General features: G+C 44.3%; 1 protein-coding gene across 1 annotated transcript in view; it reads right to left on the bottom strand.

Annotated features, from left to right (window-relative positions):
* Positions 1 to 6,188: 6,188 nt before the first annotated feature.
* The window catches only part of usp43a (ubiquitin specific peptidase 43a), a 456,330-nt gene continuing 442,123 nt past the window's right edge, over positions 6,189 to 20,395 (bottom strand). Inside the window, exons 14-16 of the mRNA XM_080208928.1 lie at positions 19,224 to 19,382; positions 14,613 to 14,771; positions 6,189 to 7,983 (exon numbers count right to left, since the gene is read on the bottom strand). Of these exons, the coding sequence (XP_080065054.1) occupies positions 6,722 to 7,983; positions 14,613 to 14,771; positions 19,224 to 19,382 (1,580 nt within the window). The 3' untranslated portion in view covers positions 6,189 to 6,721. The remainder of the gene's footprint in view (positions 7,984 to 14,612; positions 14,772 to 19,223; positions 19,383 to 20,395) is intronic.

Genomic DNA, 20,395 nt, shown 5'->3' with positions numbered 1-20,395 from the left:
GGCAGCAGATAAATGGGAGCACCACCACCTGCAAGTTCCCCTCCAAGCCACTCACCATCCCGACTTGGAAACATATCGCCGTTCCTTTGCATTCGCTGGGTCAAGATCCTGGAATTCCCTCCCAACCAGCATTGTGGGTCAACTCACAACACATGGACTGCAGCAATTCAAGAAGGCAGCTCACCACCACCTTCTCAAGGGCAACTAGGGGATGGGCACTAAATGCTGGCCAGCCAGCGACACCCATGTCCCATGAATGGGTACAAAAAAAATTCCACACAATTAAGGCATTTGGCAAATCCATTCAAACATTTTATGATTTGACAAAGTTGAAGGTGATAAATGTTAATCCATTCTGCTGTAAATTATTTGAAATGAATGATATTAATAGAATTGTTCGGGCTAGATATTGCTTAAAGGTGATGGCATCCGAAAACTGCACATTGTAATTAATTAACAAGCTGCAGTGAGGAAGACAAGTTGGTGAAATGCAAATCACAAGTTTGCGAAGATAGTATTCAGCACTTAACCTCCTTTTAATTTTCAAAAAAGTGCTCAATTTGCATATTACTTAACCCATTAAGTTTAATACAGAAAAATTAAGTTGAGTAATTACCATAATAATCCTTGAAATAATATAATTATTAATATCCCATAATTGATATCTCTGGCCCAAACTTAATCAATTAAAAGTGCAGCATCTTATTCCTTCTAAATTTGATGCAGAACTTTTTTTGAAAATTACATTTTATTTTTTTCTTATTTTTTAAAAACTTTTTATTTGGGGTGAGATAATATTGCATTGTAGATAATTCAGAGAAGATTTTCTCGGTTGACTGCTGAGATTAAGCAACTGTTTTACAGGGAAAGGTTGAGGAAGTTGGGTCTTTAATTGTTGCAGTTTAGAAGAATGAGAGGTGATGTCATTAAAACACAAAATCCTCTGAGGCGATTTGTCAGTGTGGGTGGTGAGATGATGTTTCCCTTCATTGGGGAATCGAGAACTGAGGGCATAGTTTCGCAATAAGGGGGTCATCAATTTAAAATGAGGAATTTCTTCTCTCCGAGAGTCGTGAATCTTTGGAATTTCCCCACCCCAGAGAGAAGTGGAGGCTGCATCATTGAATATATTCAGGCCTCAGAGAGCTATTATAGGGGAGTGAAACCTAGGCACTGGGTGCAGGCAAGCCTGATTATATCTTGCCTGGATAACTGGGGCAGTTTAGTGACAGGAAACTGCAAAACCTCTTCCAAAACCAAACAAAATGATGGCTCAGGATTCAAAGGGGGATGTGCAGGAAAGTGGAACTGAAGCCAAGTTCAGACCAGCCATGATCTTGCTGAATGGCAGCACAGATTCATGTTGCGTGGGCAGACTATGCAACCAGCGCAGCGCAGGTTGCATGGTCTACTCCTGCACTTATTTCTTAAGCTCTTATAACCTTTTTTCCCCCCGAGTCTTTATAACTCTTTTCAGTACTGGATTTAACATTGGGTGGGAATTTGTGGTTGTAATGCCAGTGCCCTTCGTCATTACTAAATAAAACTGACAGCAAAGTATTGCAGGCAGAGTTAAACTCAGGAATCCAAATGTTGCTGTTCCTGATCTCTTGTTGCTCTGTAGCACTATTACAGTCTTCATTACAAATCACTGCTTTGGCATGAACTTCCACCAATAATTCAATATTATCATTGTAAAAAAAAATGAAAATGTTAAGATGTGTTCAAGTGGAAGTAACTGAGTTTTTAAGCAGTGTACTGAATCATAATTATTGCTGAGCCCAAATTTTACAAGCTTTTTTTCTGATATTTACATTTCTTCCATTGAACCTCATGCAGTTGCCCCAATCTATATTTCACTTTCTGCAAGCTGATTTAAATGTGATTTACATTCCCTTTATTTACTTCCTGCTTTGCTGTCAATGAGAATTCTTCAACCTGATTGGCCGACCAGTCTGCTTGCTGCTTCTTGGTGGATGGCGCCGATCCCTGTGCAGATGCCAGGAAATTGCTGTGGGAAATGAGGAGATCCAAACTTGGGAGCTGCTCAGTATTTACGAGCAGCTTTTTGACAGCTCAGCAGCAAGCTCTGTTCCTTCACAAAATTTCATTCATTCTAATTTTCCATCCCTCATAATCCTTCCTCGGTGTCTTTCAAAATCCTGAAACATCCTGGTTAGGAAGATGCACTGTTGGCCCAGTCATTCAACAAGGTTCCAGATGCCCACTTGTCCTCACTACACTGTCAACAACTCGTACTTCCAGCAAGTCTGGCAGCAACAATATTCAAAACTTCAATGTGCATGAACATTGCAGTGGGGAGGCAGTGCCATAGAGGCAATGTCACTGGACTAGTAATCCAGAGACCCAGTGTAGTTCTCTGAAGACCCGTACCATGGCAGATGACAAAATTTGAATTGACTAAAAATCTGGAATTAAAAGTCTAATGATGACCATGAAAACATGTCGATCGTTGGGAAAAACTCATCTAGTTCACTAATGTCTTTTAGAGGAGGAAATCTGCTGTCTTTACCTGGTCTGGCCTACATGTGACTCGAGACCCACGGCAATGTGGTTGACTCTTAAATGCCCTCAGGGATGGGCAATAAATGCTGGTCCAGCCAGCGACACTCCCATATCCCATGAATGAACAAAAAAAAAACAAGCCTGACTAATAGGACATGTTCTGCTGCAGTGGAACGTGGATCATTATCTGTAGATAAAAGGTCTCAAGTGCAGTGAAAAGGAGGATAGAATAGATTTCTATTTGGAAGATTACAATCTACGAGAAATAAAATGATATTATGCTCCGAAACAGTTTTAACACGTTCACCTTAACTTTGATTTACCCCCAAATTGAACTTTCAACAGTAGGTATCTGTCTAGACATGAACTTCCTGTGCGTACTTGAACTGGTCTCTATTTTGATTGTAACTGTCTTGTATTCAGGGATATTAAACTTTGTTACATGTTGAATGTTACACATGATACATAAATGAGCAAAAATCTAAGCATTTTATTAAATCTACCTTCTCCTGATATTAACTGTCCTGCAAGAATGAATATTGCTCCGATCTTTTTATCCACATAAGCGCCAAGTACCCTCAGATTAACAGGTTGGTTGCTATGTTGGACTCTTCCTCAATATAGAACTAGTCCGCAAATTGAAAGCCTCCTTGTGCTGTGGACTAATTTCTCCTGGCAAACAAGTCATGTCTACCAGTTTCATTCTGTCATACTCACTGTAACAAAAAGATCACCAGCATGTCTTATTTGCATTTGATTGTAACAGATCCCAAAGATAATCATTAAAATTCAGGTCCCATATAGGAAAGAGCTTCTGCTGGATATAACAACAGTGAATGCCCTTTGTGATATTTCCCCCCATTTCTCTCTTTTCCTCTTACCATTTTCTTTCTTCAACACACTTTCTCCATTTGATCAGAACATCTTGAGCAGATGGCATAGGCTGGGTGGGAAAGAGACAGAGAGGAAATTGGTTTGGCAAGGTTTAGCTTTTTCTCCAACAGCCTGGCTACGAAATAGCAAAGCAAATTAAGTAAGGGAATTCAAATGTGAGATCTCTAGATTGAAACCAACAGTCTTCTGGGTTATGAGTCCAGTACTCTGCAAATAAGAACCATTTCCTTTTTAACCTTTCCATTCAACTTCATTGCAACACCTGAAAGACAGAAATAGCTCTTTTGCTTAAATATTTGCTGGAGGCATCAGGGGAAACATTTACTTAATTTCCATTATTTTCAGGTGAAATAAATTGTTATGCATTCTTCCAGCTTGGACAAGTCAAAAACCCTAACACTGATCTTGTGATGATAGAGTCCTAAGGCAGCTTAAAGAACAAATCACTGTTACACCAACAACACAATTAGGGTGAACCATGTAGACAAGTGGAGAGATCACACCAAGGCTTTATGGAGAGCACTGAACCTTGAGCATACAGATGTTGTGAATTAAGATGGAGGGAACAGGTCTCAGTTGAAGGGAATGTCAACCTGTGTCCCCTGACAATGATAAGGAGCAAACTGCCCATGGCCAGGGGGCACCTTAGCACTGCCCATTGGGCAGTGCCAAGGGGATGGGACCTATGGGCAATCGGTGGTGGGGGAGGTCTCCTGTTGCCACTCTGCACTGGGATCTGGTCTGGATGGAGAGAGGGCATAATTAGGGCAGGCTGGAATGGGGAGGGTGGTGGTGTGCCGGGGGGGTCTGACCCAGGGGCGGGCGGTGGGGGGGGTTGTCTGCCGGAGTGAGGGGGTGGGGTGAATATCGGGGCACTCTGGGACCGGGGAGGGGAAGTCAGGTCTGGCCCAGGGATTGTTGTGGGGCTGTGATCGGGCTGTGGGCCTGGCTGTAGAGGCGGTACTGCGGGGGTTCCGGTCTGGCCAGCGATTGAACTGACCAGCAAGCGGTGAGTCTGAGAGATTGGGGCCACTGCACATGCACAGAATTCCAGAACTATCAAACTCCAGTGTGAATAGGACCCCCCCCCGCCGCCACCCCGCAGCTTTTAACGAGATTCACGATTGGGACCTCTGCAGTGCACAGAGTGGGGAGATTCGGGTGAGAAGCTGAACTAACAAAACATTCGGGATCTGGAACAGTTTTCCGGCCAATTCAGCGTTTTTGGGAGAATCGCTCCCAATGTTTCCGATGGTGGGGGAGTCCAGAACGAGGGGTCATAGTTTAAAGACAAAGAGTAATCCTTCTAGAACTGAGGTAAGGAAATATTTCTTCGCCAGAGAGTGGTGAACGTGTGGAATTCCCTACCGCAGAATGTAGCTGAGGCCAAAGCATTGCGTGACTTCAGCCCTCTCAGTCAGAATCAGACTGATATTCCAGATCAGACTGCAAAGAATAAAAGTGGAGGAGAAATTTCCTCACTAGCTGAGTTATGATCTGAAATGCAGTGTCTGAAAAGGAGGTGGGAAAAGGCTCAGCAATAATCTTCAAACAGACAAAAAAAACAATCATTTTCCAGCGATGTGAACAGAACAAAGTATTGGGACAAGGAATGTGATTCATCTTTCACAGATTTGGCACTTTATGCATCAAAAGTTCTCCTGAATTTTTATTTTCAATTTGCTTAAATTCTCAATCCTCTTTTTTTTCCTCTAATTTATCAAACTTCTAGGGGGTTTGCTGTATGTTCTTAACCTTCCGTGTTCAATTATCTGTTTCAGAGGTGAAAACAGTACTGGATATATTGCACCTCATTCTTTTTTTTAGCTTATTATGTGACAGGACTGTAAAGGTGGACATGACTGATTCGTTGGTTTGAACGACTCAACCATGACCAAGCATTTGTATGTCACATCACAAAGGGATGTTGAAGGGTGCATTATTGTCACCCATGTCACTAGCAACCTTGAATGACAAAATGCAATACTGCAAAGCAAGGTATTTCCTGACAACTATCGGTGATTTGCTTCAACGAAAAGATTGAAATTGTACTCACGTTGCTTTCCAATTCAAGTTGATAACCGAGTGCTCCCTGGTGATTCAGCTGGTGTATGCAGTCTCCAAAATGGAACCAAGGAATCACCAGCTGTGGTGGGTTTGGCTGACTCCTTGATGATGTCTCTAAAGTTGAATACTTTTCCAAGACTTACACAAGTCTTTGTAACTGGATAACTGACTGACATCTGTGCCATTGGGGCGACACAGTAGCTTGGCAGTTAGTACTGTTGTCTCATGGTGCCAGGGACCCGGGTTCAATTCCCAGCTTGGGTCACCGTTTGTGTGAAGTTTGCACATTCTCCCCGTGTCTGCGTGGGTTTCTTCTGGGAGCTTCAGTTGCATCCCACAGTCCAAAGGTGTGTGGGTTAGGTGGGTTGGCCATGTTAAATTGCCCCTTAAGTGTCAGGCAGACTCGCAGGGTAAAGACTGGGCTTACAGGGATAGGACCTGGGTAAGGTTATGGTTGGTGCAGACTTGAGGGGCCGAATGGCCTATTTCGGCACTGTTGGGACTCTATGATTTTATGAAGAAGAATGGCTATTTTGGACATGGTATCAAACACTAGGCCAGCTCCATGGAACTGTGGCCTCTGAACACTGACCACAAGCACCAAAAAAAATCAAAACTGTGGAGAAGATCAGAAAGTGTCGCTGTCCCGAGCAACTGCTGGCTCCATTCCCTGGTCAAAAAAGCCATTTTGTTTAAAACAATTGGAAGGTACTCAAAAGTGTTTTTAATCAATATGAAAGCTGGTGGCATGTTCCCTTACATAAATGATAATTTAATACAGAACAGATGTTAACAGCTGACATTTGATTTTAGGCAAAAAAAATGACTGTACATCTTTTCCTGTAAATATTAACATTTTTTGGTTACACCGTTAAAACTTATTGACAATACAAATTTCTGTTTTACAAAAGTATCCTTTTATAACAAAGCAGTGATTAAAATTCATTAACGAGACACATATAGGCTTCTAACATTTTTTGGGTCTCCCCGACTTATTGCATATGGATTAAATGAACCAATTGCTTTTTTAAAAGGAAAGTTATGAGCTCTTAAAACACACAAAGTTAGCAAATCTATATATCTGATGTTTGTCCTTAGATATCTGTAAAACTTCAAACGTTATTTACAAATATTGGCTATTAATTGAAGAATGCAAAACAGGTAACAGAAAAAATAGTGCAGCTAATTATAAAACTACTTCATGTGTTCAATCCATCTACAGGTATGATACCTTTTAAAAACTTGATTCAGGCACCAGTTTTTTCCTTCCCAATGAGGAAGTGCTGTATCTCATCCTCTGTAACGTACTGTATCTTTCTGGGTTTAGATTCCTGGCCTGTTGGGGCATTGCACCCGGCTTCTGGAGTGATGTTGACCGCTTCAAAGTCAACTCATCCTTGATCATTATGTTGGATGAACTCTGTGATCGTCTAATTTCTTCTCCTGCCATGTTTATCCTGCCATTATTTAATCCCTCCCTGTATTTGGCAGAACTTCTGGCTCCATTCACGCCAGCCTTTGCCCTGCTCTCACTTACAGGCTCTACTCTGTGCTTACCATTCAAAGCCCCATTGGAGAGAGACACACTGGAAAGTACATTGACATTCTCGGCAGTCCAACATTTCTCCAATTCGCTTTGTTTCTTCGAGTCCTTCTTCAAGAGGTTCGCTTTCAGAAATGTAAACTTCCTCTCGTTCAGTTTGGTTTCTTCCGCTTTACTACCTTTGTCTGCTTCTCGAAGACTTGGTGACAACATTGGCTCAAGATCGGTACTCCTCAAGGAGAGAGACTTCTCCAGCTTCTTGCTGCCATGGTATCCTTTCCGTCTCTTCAAAGTGTCGCTCAGTGCCAAGCTGGTCATAGAGCCAATCCCATGTCCACTGCTGCTATTACATGCTCTGTCCTCTCTTCGTTGTCCAGATTCTTCTGCTTTGACGAGTGACGGACCTCTCCCCCCTTCAGATTTCTCAGGTGCCATTTTAGATGCCTTTCTCTGCAAAGTACCAGTGCCTCTTTGCTTTCCACTCCTCCTCAGTGTATTTGTCTTTTCATCCGTGGAATTCTCTTTGCTGTGGTTGCTACGGAGACCATTTAAAGAATCGTGTGACCTCTCAAGAGGTGCATCTCCATTCCTATTTCCAGTGGAAATTAAACTTTGGTCTACAGTTGGTCCTGTCCCTGCCTGTTTCACACAATCAAGGCGGCAATCTAAACTGTGCTGCTTTGGTCTCTCTGTTGATGGCACAGAGTCAGAGTCGGTGGTGCCTGTCATTATTGGTACAATGGACTCCTTCGTGCACTTTGGCCTACGGCCAGATTCCAAATATTCCACCAGTGCACCCGGAATCAATTTTGGCCGGTCTTTGGCTCCCAGTGACCAACGTAAAGTTGCGTTTTTTACAGTTGTATCTTTAGGCACAGCCGGTGCAGCTGAGCCCTTCATACTAATACTTCTGCCCTGGATACCTCGCACAAATGGTCGAATTTCAAAACCACCTAGGAGGAAGAATAAATGATAAGTTTGAGCTGAAAAGAGAGAGATGGGCTATCAAATACTTTTCGACTTGCACTCTGCAGGGCAGATTCACGGAAATACCAATTGTAAAGCGAACAACAATTCATCCGGCATGTGAAGAACACTGATCGGTTGACAACTGGACTCTGAAGTGGACGCTGCCGTAGGGAATGCACCAGGGAACAGTTAACTGCCAAGCTTTTATTTGCATTCAAACCAGGCAGGTTGATTATCAGTCACCAGGCTTTCCACAACATTTTAATTATTTTCTTCCTTCCATTGAGTGCCTTCAAAATTTACAACCTGAATTTTATAATTCTTTGTCAACACAGAATGTACAGTTAGTAAGAAAGACAACAGTGAAATTTGGTGCAACATTGCACAAAGGCAGAATAATGAATCAGGATTTCATGTCTTCAAAATAACTGCACTGGTGTGTTACCAATTAGCTCGTGGTGAGTGGCAATCAGAGTTTCCCCCAGGCCTTTGCTAAAATAACTGGGGTGGGGGCGGGGGTGGAAGTTGTGGATAAGCTCATTCGTGCTATTCCGGAATATACAAAGTGCAGGGGGTAGTTATAAAAGAAATTAGGAGAGTGAAGAGACGGCATGAAAGAACACTGCGAGCAAAATAACGGCAATTTCTATGTTGTTTTATGAGTATATTAAGGGCAAGAGGGTAACCAGGAAAAGAGTAGCACCCATTCGGGGCAGGAGTGACAATCTGTGTGTGGAGCTGAAAGATATAGATGAGGTATTAAATGAGTATTTTGCACCCGTGTTTGCAATGGAGAAGGATGGTGTAGATATAGAAGGCAAAGAGAGGGGCTGTGAAATAATGGAAATGATGAGCATTGACAGGGAAGAAGGCAGCTCACCACTACCTTCTCAAGGGCAACTAGGGATTTGCAATAAATGCTGGCTAGCCAGCAACACCCATGTCCCACAAATGAATAATAAAAAAAGCATTTGTAGTTTTAATAGGCTTACAAGTGGATAAATACCCCTGAGCCATATGAGATGTATCCTAGGCTGCTGTGTGAGGCAAGGGAGGATATTGCAAGGGCTCTCATGCTAATTTTCAAACCCTCTCTGGCCACAGGAGAGATGATGTGGAGACGCCGGCATAGGACTGGGGTAAACACAATAAGAAGTCTCACAACACCAGGTTAAACTCCAACCAATTTATTTGATAGTAAACTCACAAGCTTTTGGGGTTTGCCCCTTCGTCAGGTGAATGGAGAGTTCTGGTCTCATACCATGTAATCTACATGGACTTCAGCGGACAAGGTGCTACATGGGAGACTGATCAAGAAGGTAATGAGGCCCAGGGCAATTTGGCAAGCTGGATCCAAAATTGGCTTCGTGGTAGGAGGCAGAAGGTGATGACGGGAGGTTGTTTTTGTGACTCGAAGTCTGTGTCCAGTGATGCACCACAGAGATTGATGCTGGGTCCCTTACTGTTGTTGGAAATGTTAATGATCTAGATGTGAATCTGGGTGTATGATCAATGAGTTCACTGATGACATGAAAATTGGTGGTGTGGTAAATAGCAAAATGGAAAGCCTTAGATTACAAGATGATATAGATGGGTTGGTCAGATGGGCAGAACAATGGTAAAAGGAATTTAACCCTGAAAAGTCTGAGGTAATGCAATTTGGGAGGACTAACAGCAAGGGAGCACGCAATGAATGGCAGGACACTAGGAAGTACAGAGGACCAGGGGAACCAAATACCCCTGAAGGCAGCAGGACAGGTAGCTAAGGTGATTAGGAAACCACATGAGATACTGGCCTTTATTAGCCAAGGCATAGAATAAAAGAGCAGGACGGTCATGATGGAGCCGATTTAAACACTCGTTAGGCCACAGCTAGAGTACTGTGTACAATTCTGGTCATCACACTGGAGGGAGAATGTAATTGCACTAACAAGGGTGCAGGGGAGATTCACCAGGATGCTGCCTGGGCTGGACTGTTTCAGCTATAGTTAGGCTGGGGTTATTTTCCTTGAAGCAGAAAAGGCTGAGGGGGGACCTGATTGAGATGTCCAAAATCATGAGGGATATAGATCGGGTAGATAGGAAGAAACGTTTCCACTTCGTAGAGGGATCAACAACCAAGACCATAGATTTAAGGTAAGGGGCATCAGGCTTAGAGAGGATTTAAAAGAAACCATTTTTACCCAGACAGTTGTGGGAATCTGGAATTCACTGCCTGAAAGGGTGGGAGAGGCAGGAACCTTCACAACATTTAAGAAGCATTTAGATGAGCACTTGAAACACCATAGCATACAAGGCTATGGCCCAAGTGCTGGAAAATGGGATTAGAATAGATAGGTACTTGATGGCTGGTGTGGACACGATGGGCCATAAGAACATAAGAAATAGGAGCAGGAGTAGGCCATCCAGCCCTTCGAGCCTGCCCCGCCATTCAATAAGATCATGGCTGATCTGTCGCTGCTCAGTTCCACTTTCCCGCCCTCTCCCCATAACCCTTAATCCCCTCTCTTATCAAAAACCCATCAACCTGCGTCTTAAAAATATTTAGCGAGGCAGCCTCCACCACTTCAACGGGCAGAGAATTCCAGAGATTCACCACCCTTTGAGTGAAGAAGTTCCTCCTCAACTCCGTTCTAAACCGCCCCCCTTTTATCTTGAGGCTGTGCCCCCTAGTCCTACTGTCTTTTTTGAGCGGGAAGAGTCTTTCCACCTCTATCCTATCCATCCCATTCATCATCTTATACGTCTCAATGAGATCTCCCCTCATTCTTCTAAACTCTAACGAGTACAAGCCCAGTTTATTCAGCCTCTCCTCATAGCTCAACCCCCTCAACTCCGCTATCAGCCTAGTAAACCTCCTCTGCACTCCCTCCAAGGCCAAAACATCTTTGCGCAGGTGCGGCGCCCAAAAATGCACACAGTACTCCAGCTGCGGCCTCACCAATGCCCTATACAGCTGCAGCAAGACCTCCCTACTTTCATATTCAATCCCCCTCGCTATGAAGGCCAGCATCCCATTCGCCTTCCTGACCACCTGCTGCACCTGCAAGCTGGGTTTTTGCGACTCATGCACAAGGACCCCGAGGTCCCTCTGCACCGTCGCCTGCTGCAGTTTTTCGCCCCGTAAGTAATAGTCCTTCCTACCATTCTTCCTACCAAAGTGGACCACCTCACACTTGCCAACATTAAATTCCATTTGCCATTTCCTGGCCCATTCGCCCAGCCTATCTAGATCCTTCTGCAGACTCTCCACACCCTCCACACAATTTGCTGTTCCCCCAATCTTGGTGTCATCAGCGAATTTTGACACCATACACTCGGTTCCCTCCTCCAGATCATCTATATAAATGGTAAAAAGCTGAGGCCCCAGCACCGACCCCTGGGGCACTCCACTAGTCACCATCCGCCAATCCGAATAGCACCAGTTGACCCCCACTCTCTGCCTCCTATTTGACAACCAATCCTCTATCCACGCTAACACCCTACCCCCAACTCCATGTCCCTCGACCTTCTGCAATAACCTCTTGTGAGGTACTTTGTCAAACGCCTTCTGAAAATCAAGAAAGACCACATCCACCGGCTCTCCTCTATCCACCGCCCTAGACACATCCTCATAGGACTCCAGTAAATTTGTCAGACACGACTTCCCTTTAATGAAACCGTGCTGCATCTGCTCTATCAAGCAATTCCCTTCAAGATGCCTCACAATTTCCTCCTTAATGACAGATTCTAACATTTTACCTACCACAGACGTTAAACTAACCGGCCTATAATTCCCCGCCTTTTGCCTGGCACCCTTCTTAAACAACGGCGTAACATTAGCCGTTTTCCAATCATCCGGCACTTCCCCGGAATCCAGCGACGTCTGGAAAATAACCACCAAGGCATCCACTATCACCTCCGCCATTTCTTTCAGAACCCTCGGATGCATTCCATCCGGTCCTGGGGACTTGTCCACAATCAGCCCCTCCAGTCTGTCGTGCACCGCCTCTCTAGTAACAGTAATGTCATTAAGACCCTCCAGTCCTATAATTCTCTGGCTGGAACTATGTGGCCATTCACGTCAGTGGGTTCTTCCAGTCCTATTGACAGTGCACCCTCAGCATGGGGTTTCACAGTGGGGAGGGGTGCACTCAATGGAAAACTCCATAGACAAGGTGGGATCAGAAGATCCTGTTGCTGGCCAATGATGGACCGCGTCCCACCGCCACGAAACATGTGGCAGGTTATACGGTGAATCCTGCCCTACAACTTTAGGTCTCACAATATCAGGGCCTTTTCTTCACTTTTTAAAAGGCTTCTACTAGCATAACTATTGTCTCTCCGTAACGTACCAAAACGTGATTACATATTCACATGGCAGTGATGAGATGACATAGAACATAGAACATTACAGCACGGAACAGGCCCTTCGGCCCACAATGTTGCGCCGACCAGTCTTATTTTTAAAAAAAACATTGACCCACTAATCTAAACCAATCCCTTTTCGTCCATAAACCTATCCACCAATCTCTTAAACGCCCCCAAACTAGGCGCATTTACAACTGCAGCAGGCAGGGCATTCCAGTCCCTCACCACCCTCTGGGTAAAGAACCTGCCCCTGACATCCGTCCTATAACTACCCCCCCTTAATTTAAAGCCATGCCCCCTCGTGCTAGCTTTCTCCATCCGAGGAAACAGGCTATCACCATCCACCCTATCTAAACCTCTAATCATCTTATATGTTTCTATAAGATCCCCTCTTAGCCGCCTTCTTTCCAGTGAAAACAACCCCAAATCCCTCAGTCTCTCCTCATAGGACCTCCCCTGCATACCAGGCAACATCCTGGTAAACCTCCTCTGCACCCTCTCCAAAGCCTCCACATCCTTCCTGTAATGTGGGGACCAGAACTGCACACAGTACTCCAAGTGCGGCCGCACCAGAGTTGTGTACAGTTGCAACATGACGCTGCGACTCCTAAATTCAATCCCCCTACCAATAAACGCCAAGACACCGTACGCCTTCTTAACAACCTTATCTACTTGATTCCCAACTTTCAGGGATCTATGTACACATACACCTAGATCCCTCTGCTCCTCCACTCTATTCAAAGTCCTCCCGTTAGCCCTATACTCAACACATCTGTTATTCCTACCGAAATGGATTACCTCACACTTCTCCGCATTAAACTCCATCCGCCACCTCGCGGCCCAGCTCTGCAACCTGTCCAAGTCACCCTGCAAACTTCGACACCCTTCCTCACAATCTACCACACCTCCGACTTTGGTGTCATCAGATGACCTTCTATCTCTAATACTGAAAGGGACACGAGGAGAGGAAGGTCAGTAACATTATCACAGAAGCATCTTGTCCATTAGTCCATCTCCTGAGATTGGCCAGTAATCCCTTTAGTACATGGACTCAGGTCAGGAGAGAAAAGTGCACTGCTCCGGATTCCTGAATCCTTCAGTCGAGTGCAGAAGCATTGGGGTAAAGGCACCCTGTTTAACAGCTCTAACTGCCGTAACAATGTTTAGCAATCCCTGACACCTTGAGCAGCCACGCAGTAGCTAAGTGCGTGTGAAGTGGGTAGACTGGGTCGAGGATAGGGTGGGGTCAGGTGTGTCTGCTATCAGTTGTGAGGGGATAGTAAAAGGGGTGGGGAGAGTAGTCAGGAGTAGTTGGTGGAGATGGGAGGGCAGCCAGGAGGGTAGGGGGATATTCGAAGAATTGGGAGAGTAATTGAGGAGTGTGCAGGGTAGTCTGGTGGTCAGAAGGGTAACTGAAGATGTTGCATGGGGCTGAGCGGGTAGCTGGGGCGGGGGGGCAGTGTGGAGAGGAGGAGGGTGGGGTGCTAGCTGGGAGGTAAGGTTAAGCGGTTCAGAAATGGGTGGGAAAGTCAGGAGGGCCAATGGGGATCAGGAGTGGGGGCAGGGTGGTATGGGAATCAGTAATATAGTTAGACAGGGATTGGAATTGGTTTTAATTAATTCTTCTAAATTTTCCTAGGTAGTTATTCTGCTCACGGAGTCAGAACATCCAAAGTTTCTGTTTGAAATTGGGATATCGGATGGTTCCCAGTGGAGGGTTAATTGCCTACCAGAGTTTTGAACTTGCTGAACAATTCCCAGGCATTCTTTCTGCAGGGACTTTCAGGGGGTTCCCCCGGTGCATCCTCTGGGAGACCTCCAGAGTACAACACTCCACAGATTGGATGTTCTGGGCCAATGTGTTATCAGCTATTGATGTAGTATTTGATATCTTTGGAAGGAAACAGATAATCTGATTGACAATGATCTTGGTGATTATAGCAAAATGCACAGCCATTCAACCCAGAAACATCAGGGTCTAAGCCCCTCCTCTATACTGGTGGTAGCAGGTTAAAGTCCAACAGGTTTATTTGAAATCGTGAGCTTTCAGAGCTCTGCTCCTTCATCAGGTGTTTAACCTGGTGTTGTGAGACTTCTTATTGTGTCCACCTCACTCCAATGCCTACATTACCACATCATGACTACAGGTAATAGAACATTTCAAGTTACCCACAATGTATTTCAAGTTATTAAACGTGTCCAAGTACACCAAGCGACAAGGTGCCAGTAATGCCCGAAGATTAATTTTTGCAACAAGTCGTACCATTTTTATCCTTTATTGGAGGATCAGGGAAGACAGGAGAATCCGGAGATGAAGGGAGGGATGTGCAATTTGTGGACATACGGGATGCCAAGCTGCCTCGTTTGCTGTCTCCAGTGAGCCGGTTAAGCCAATGATCAGAGATTGATGAACTTGTGGAACCTGCACAAAACCAAAGAATTCAATAAAATCCACATGGTTATTACATTATAATCACCCTTTACAGTCTTAAAATATTTCATGCCTGCTTCCATTTTGGGAATCACAAAACTGATGATAATTTTGCTTAAACTGAACAATCAAGTCAACTGCATTTACAGTTGGTGCTATTTTTCCAAACTCTTGGGTTTAATGTTCTTGGCCAAAACTAAATAAATCGTTAGTTGCTGCACTCGTTGGAAAAGGATTTTTTCAAGAACTTTGTTCTTCAGTTTTATAACATAATCTCCCTAAGCAAATTATACCAACTTGATCTTCATAAAGGCCAAAGCTGAAGTTTCATTCAGTCACCATTGTTCATGACTGATTTTAAAAAAAGCACAACATACTAGATTATCCGTATTGTATTCAGACTCTCACTTTGGCAACCAGTCACGATCAGAGGCGCACTCACAAAGTTCACGATCCTGATAATAATGGGGAGGTGGGGAGACTGTGTGGGGTCAAAGAACCAAGCGAAGTTGGGGGCCTAAAGGCCCTTAAAATCTTAATGGCAGGGCCATCTTTAAAGAAAATGTCTCTCACTTGTCAGCTGGCCAGATTGATCACGTGGGGATCTGTGGGGATGGCCGTTAGCATTTAATTCGGTGTCAAAGCTTGGACTGCGAAAGGGAGGAGGGCGGAAGAGCAGGGAGATAAACCTGTTCAAAGGCAGCCCAAAGCCTTCCTACTCCTCCTGGTCCGAAAGTACATTTTAAACTCATGATGGCACAGTGGTTAGCACTGCTGTCTCACAGCGCCAGGGGCCCGGGTTCGATTCCCCACTTGGGTCACTGCATGTGCAGAGTCTGCACATTCTCCCCGTTTCTGCGTGGGTTTTCTCTGACAGTCCAAAAGACGTGCTGGTTAGGGGCACTGGCTGTGCTAAATTCTCTCTCAGTGTACCCGAACAGGCTCCAGAGTGTGGCGACCAGAGGATTTTCCCGGTAACCTCACTGCAGTGTTAATGTAAGCCTACTTGTGATACTAATAAATTAACTTTAAACTTAAAACTATCTACTGAGCTCCTGGGAAAAATCCAGCTCATGTCAGGCTATGATTGATTGGGGCGGGGGGGTAGCCTGCTCAGGATTCTACCTACCTCTGCCCCCCCCCACCACCACCCACCCCCCCCCCAAACACCCTACAACCAACCTTGTTTCCATCAGGTGGAGACAGTTAAAATCTATTGTTTTTAGGATTGGAAAGCAATTCATCGAATGTTCTTTTGCTTTTATTCTGACCTCATTTTGCTAATGAGGAGGGGGGTGGGGGTAACAGTTTCAATCTGACGATTTGTCTATCTAACAAAAGAGACAATTACAGCAGAGCGGGCAAACAATTCTTCACGACTTCATTAGGTATGAACTAAAGCTCAAAAGTGGCATGGTGGCACAGTGGTTAGCACTGCTGCCTCACTGTGCCAGGGGGCCAGGTTCAATCCCAGCCTCGGGTGACTGCCTGCGTTGAGTTTGCATGTTCTCCCCGTGTCTGCGTGGGTTTCCTCCAGGCGCCCTGGTTTCCTCCCACAGTCCCACACAGGGTTAGGTGGGTTGGCCATACTAAACTGCCGATTAGTGTCAGGGGGATTAGCAGATTGAATGTGTAGGGTTACGGGGATAGGGCCTGGATGGGATTGTGGTCAGTACAGGCTCGATGGGCCAAATAGCCTCCTTCTGCATTGTTGGGATTCTTTGATCTTATTATATTGCAGCTGTTGAAAATCTGAAACAAAGCCAGAAAATACTGGAAATATTCTGCCGATTAGGCAGCATCCGAGATCTTCAATGACCTGACCTAACTGCTGATAGAACCTGAAATCGCTGAATCTCAAACTGGGTGCTGCATTTTCTGTTATGTACAGCAAGGTGTATTTGTAAAAAAAACCCCACTTCACTCAATGGTAAAAAAATGTGTAAAAACAGCTACTTTTTTTTTCCTCAAATACCAAGAACCGCCCAGTAAAGGCAAGAGGTTTGATCGACTGGTGGCTTTATCTGTACTTGTGATCAAGTTTCAGGATGACAAATGGCAACAGGTCTATCAACCTTATGCAAAAAATGACAATTAATGCATCAACAGTTTCCAATTTAAAATGTATCAAATGTACTGACACATTAAAAATGCTTTTCCTTTATATAATACAAGTTTATTTATTTATGCCACAAATAGGCCTACATTAATACTGCAATGAAGTTACTGCGAAAATCCCTCAGTCATAGAATCTCTATAGTGCAGAAGGAGGCCATTCAGCCCATTGTGTCCGCAATGAGAACACTCCTACCTGGGTCCTATCCCTGTAAATCCACACATTTACTCTGTTAGCATGACCAAACAACCCAACCCGCACATCTTTGGAGTGTGGGAGGAACAGGGGGCACCCGAAGGAAACCCAAGCAGACACAGGGAGAACGTGCAAACTCCACACACACAGTGACCCCAGGTCACTGGCGCTCAGAGACAGCAGTTTTAACCACTGTGCCACCTTGCTGCCCAATGAAGTTACTGGGAAAATCCCCTTGTTGTCACACTCTGGCACCAGTTTGGGTACACTGAGGCAGAATTTAGCAAGGCCAACACACCTAACCAGCACGTCTTTCGGACTGTGGGAGGAAAGCGGAGCACCTGGAGGAAACCCATGCAGATATGGGGAGAATGTGTACACTCCACACAGGCAGTGACCCAAACCGGGAATCGAACCTGGGTCCCTGGCTCTGAGAGGCAGTAGTGCTAACCACTGCGTCACCGTGCCATCCGATATAATTACATGGTGCTTCAAGTGATTTCTTTGGCATTTTTTTTAGAAAAGAGGAAAATGAAAACAAGACAACATTTTTATTTGAATAAAATGTTAAGAATCATAGTGTTGCGAAAGGATTTTGAGAATCAGTAAAATGTGGATTGAAGTGGCACGTGAACAGCTTAAATTTTCTTATCAATACTTCAATCCCCACTTTCACTAAATACTTATTGCACTGAGTACACTACAAATAAGACTAAATACCACTATTTTTATTTCTGAAGTAATACTTACAATAACCAGTTTCCAAACCTCCTTCCTCTGTTAGGAAAAAAAATGGGTGGGCTGTTTACAAGATTTAATATCTTGATTGAAACAATCAAAGTGTTGCTGGGCTTTACTTGTGGTTGGGCTACTTGTGGTACTCATTCTGGTAAAATGGAAGAAAACAACTTCAAGTCATCCGCAAAGGCAGAGTGAAAAGAGAGGTGTTTACACTCTCTCAATGGTGTTGCAGAGTGAACAACTTATCAGTAAGGGGCAAAAAGGATAACTGGGGCATCCTCATCCAGCCATGATAATGACAAGATAAAAGCAAAATACTGCAGATGCTGGAATCAGAAACAAAAACACAAAATGCTGGAAAATCCCAGCAGGTCTGACAGCATCTGTGGAGGGGGAATAGAGACAACATTTCAAGTCTGGATGACCCTTTGTCAGAGCTGAATAAAGGCAATTTCTGATTATGACAACCTCCCCAGGAGTTAGGACAACCTCGGGTGTAGGTGAGGCAAATTAATGTGCAAGTAACCCGTGGCTACAGTGGGGGAGACACGCACTGTGAATTACGATCCACCACAAACGGTTTGGACAATTTGCTGCAAGGCTTGTGAAAATGGAAGATTCATTCCTTGCGACTCAATAAATTGCTGCATTTGCTCTGTCTAAGACAAATTCGACTCTCTGCAGTTATGCCGGGTACTTAGTGATCTAAGGACACTTCTAATGATGAGATTTTGTCCCTGCAATTACTCTTAACCTTGGACGCCCTGAAGCAGAACAACTGACTCCTCATTCCTGCATGTACTAAACTATCCTTGGAGGTTTTTAAATGTTTATGTTAGCTTTTCCTTCCTCTCATTTTCTCTTGTAATCCAATCTTTCTTTCCCTCTCCATTTCTCTTTCTGCACTTAACACATTTCTTATCCTAAAGGGAGTGGAGAGGCAAGCAATGTAGGCCATTCGACCCATCGAGCTTGCCCAGCCATTCAACAGAATCACAGCTGATCAGATTGTGGATTTAACTTGGCTTTTCTGCTGCACCCCATAATCCCGGACTCCCTTTTAGACCAGAAATCTGACTAACTCACCTTTGAAGATATTCAATGACCCAACCTCCACTGCTTGCTGGGGAGCAGAATTCCAAAAACACCTATCTTTCTGAGAGAAGAGAAATTCCTCCTCCTATCCGTCTTATTTGGGAGACTGCTAATTTTGAAAATATTTGCCCCCAGGTTTTAGATTCCCCCTCACGGGGAAACATCTCCTCAACATCTACTCCGTCAAGTCCACTCAGAATCTTATCTGCTTCAATAAGATCATCTCTCAGTGGAGGACTGACCACCAAAACACACACCATTGCAACAACAAACTGCAGTATTTAAATTCCACATACCTGCCACAGAGCTGTTGGCCGACCAGGGTGGAATGGTGTTGCGTTTTTGGTAAAAGAGTATGTATGCACCACGAGTACAGATCTCTCCTTCTGGAATCAACTCTGCATTGCTGTCATCATAATCATACCACTGCCCGTCCACAGAATTCCTGCAGTACGCTGGGAAACAAAGAGTAAAATCAGCAAATCATGGCAAGATGGCTGGAATTTTCAGCATGTCTCCATTAACAAGATCCCAGTTACACTATAGATCAGTGATAGGGCCCATCAATTGAAAATGAGTGTTCTTGAAGCTGTTTATGTTGCAAGTAGGGGGATCTGTGTTAACTGAATGAATATGGAGCTGATGGTCTAACAAAACTGAGTAAAATAGTTTGAGCTCTTGTCACTTTTATGGAATACTGACCCAAGCAGGGTGTTAAATTAAGTACAGAAAGAGAAATGGAGAGGGAAAGAAACATTGGATTCAAAGAGAAAATGACAGGAAGGAAAAACTAATAAAAATTTAAAAGCCTCCAAGAACAGTTTACCACATGCAGGAATGAAAGGCCAGTTGTTCTTGTTCAGGGCCTTCAAAGTTAAGAGGTATTGTAGGAACATAACCTGGTCGTTAGAAGTGTCCTTAGATTGCGAAATACCAGGCATAACTGCAGAGTTTAATTTGTCTTAAACAGAGCGAATGCAGCAATTTATTGAGTCACATGGTGGCACAATGGTTAGCATTGCTGCCTCTCAGCTCCAGAGACCCAGGTTCAATTCCAGTGTCAATATCTGTGTGGAGTTTGCTCATTCTCCCTGTCATTTCTGAATAGCGTAAATCATACTATTCTGTTGCTAATGTGGAACTGAATCTTTTAAGACCAAAATAAATGAATTTTAAATAGATGCAAACTCTGGTCAGGCTGAGTTCAATTGTTTGGTTGGAGAGATTTGCAAATTGCATAGTGCTGGCTGGCACGGTGGCACAGTGGTCAGCATCGCTGCCTCACAGCGCCAGGGGCACGGGTTCAATTCTGGTTTCGGGTCACTGTCTGTGTGGAGTTTACACGTTCTCCTCGCATCTGCTTGGGTATCCTTTCACAGTCCAAAGATGTGCAGGTTAGGTTGACTAGCCATGCTAAATTGCCCCTTAGTGTTTGGGAGGATTAGCAGGATAAATATGTGGGGTTACA

The sequence above is a fragment of the Carcharhinus amblyrhynchos genome, chromosome 21, assembly GCF_965287045.1.
Source record: "Carcharhinus amblyrhynchos chromosome 21, sCarAmb.v2.hapA, whole genome shotgun sequence".
NCBI lineage: Eukaryota > Metazoa > Chordata > Chondrichthyes > Carcharhiniformes > Carcharhinidae > Carcharhinus > Carcharhinus amblyrhynchos.
This window is presented reverse-complemented; position numbering and strand designations above follow the sequence as displayed.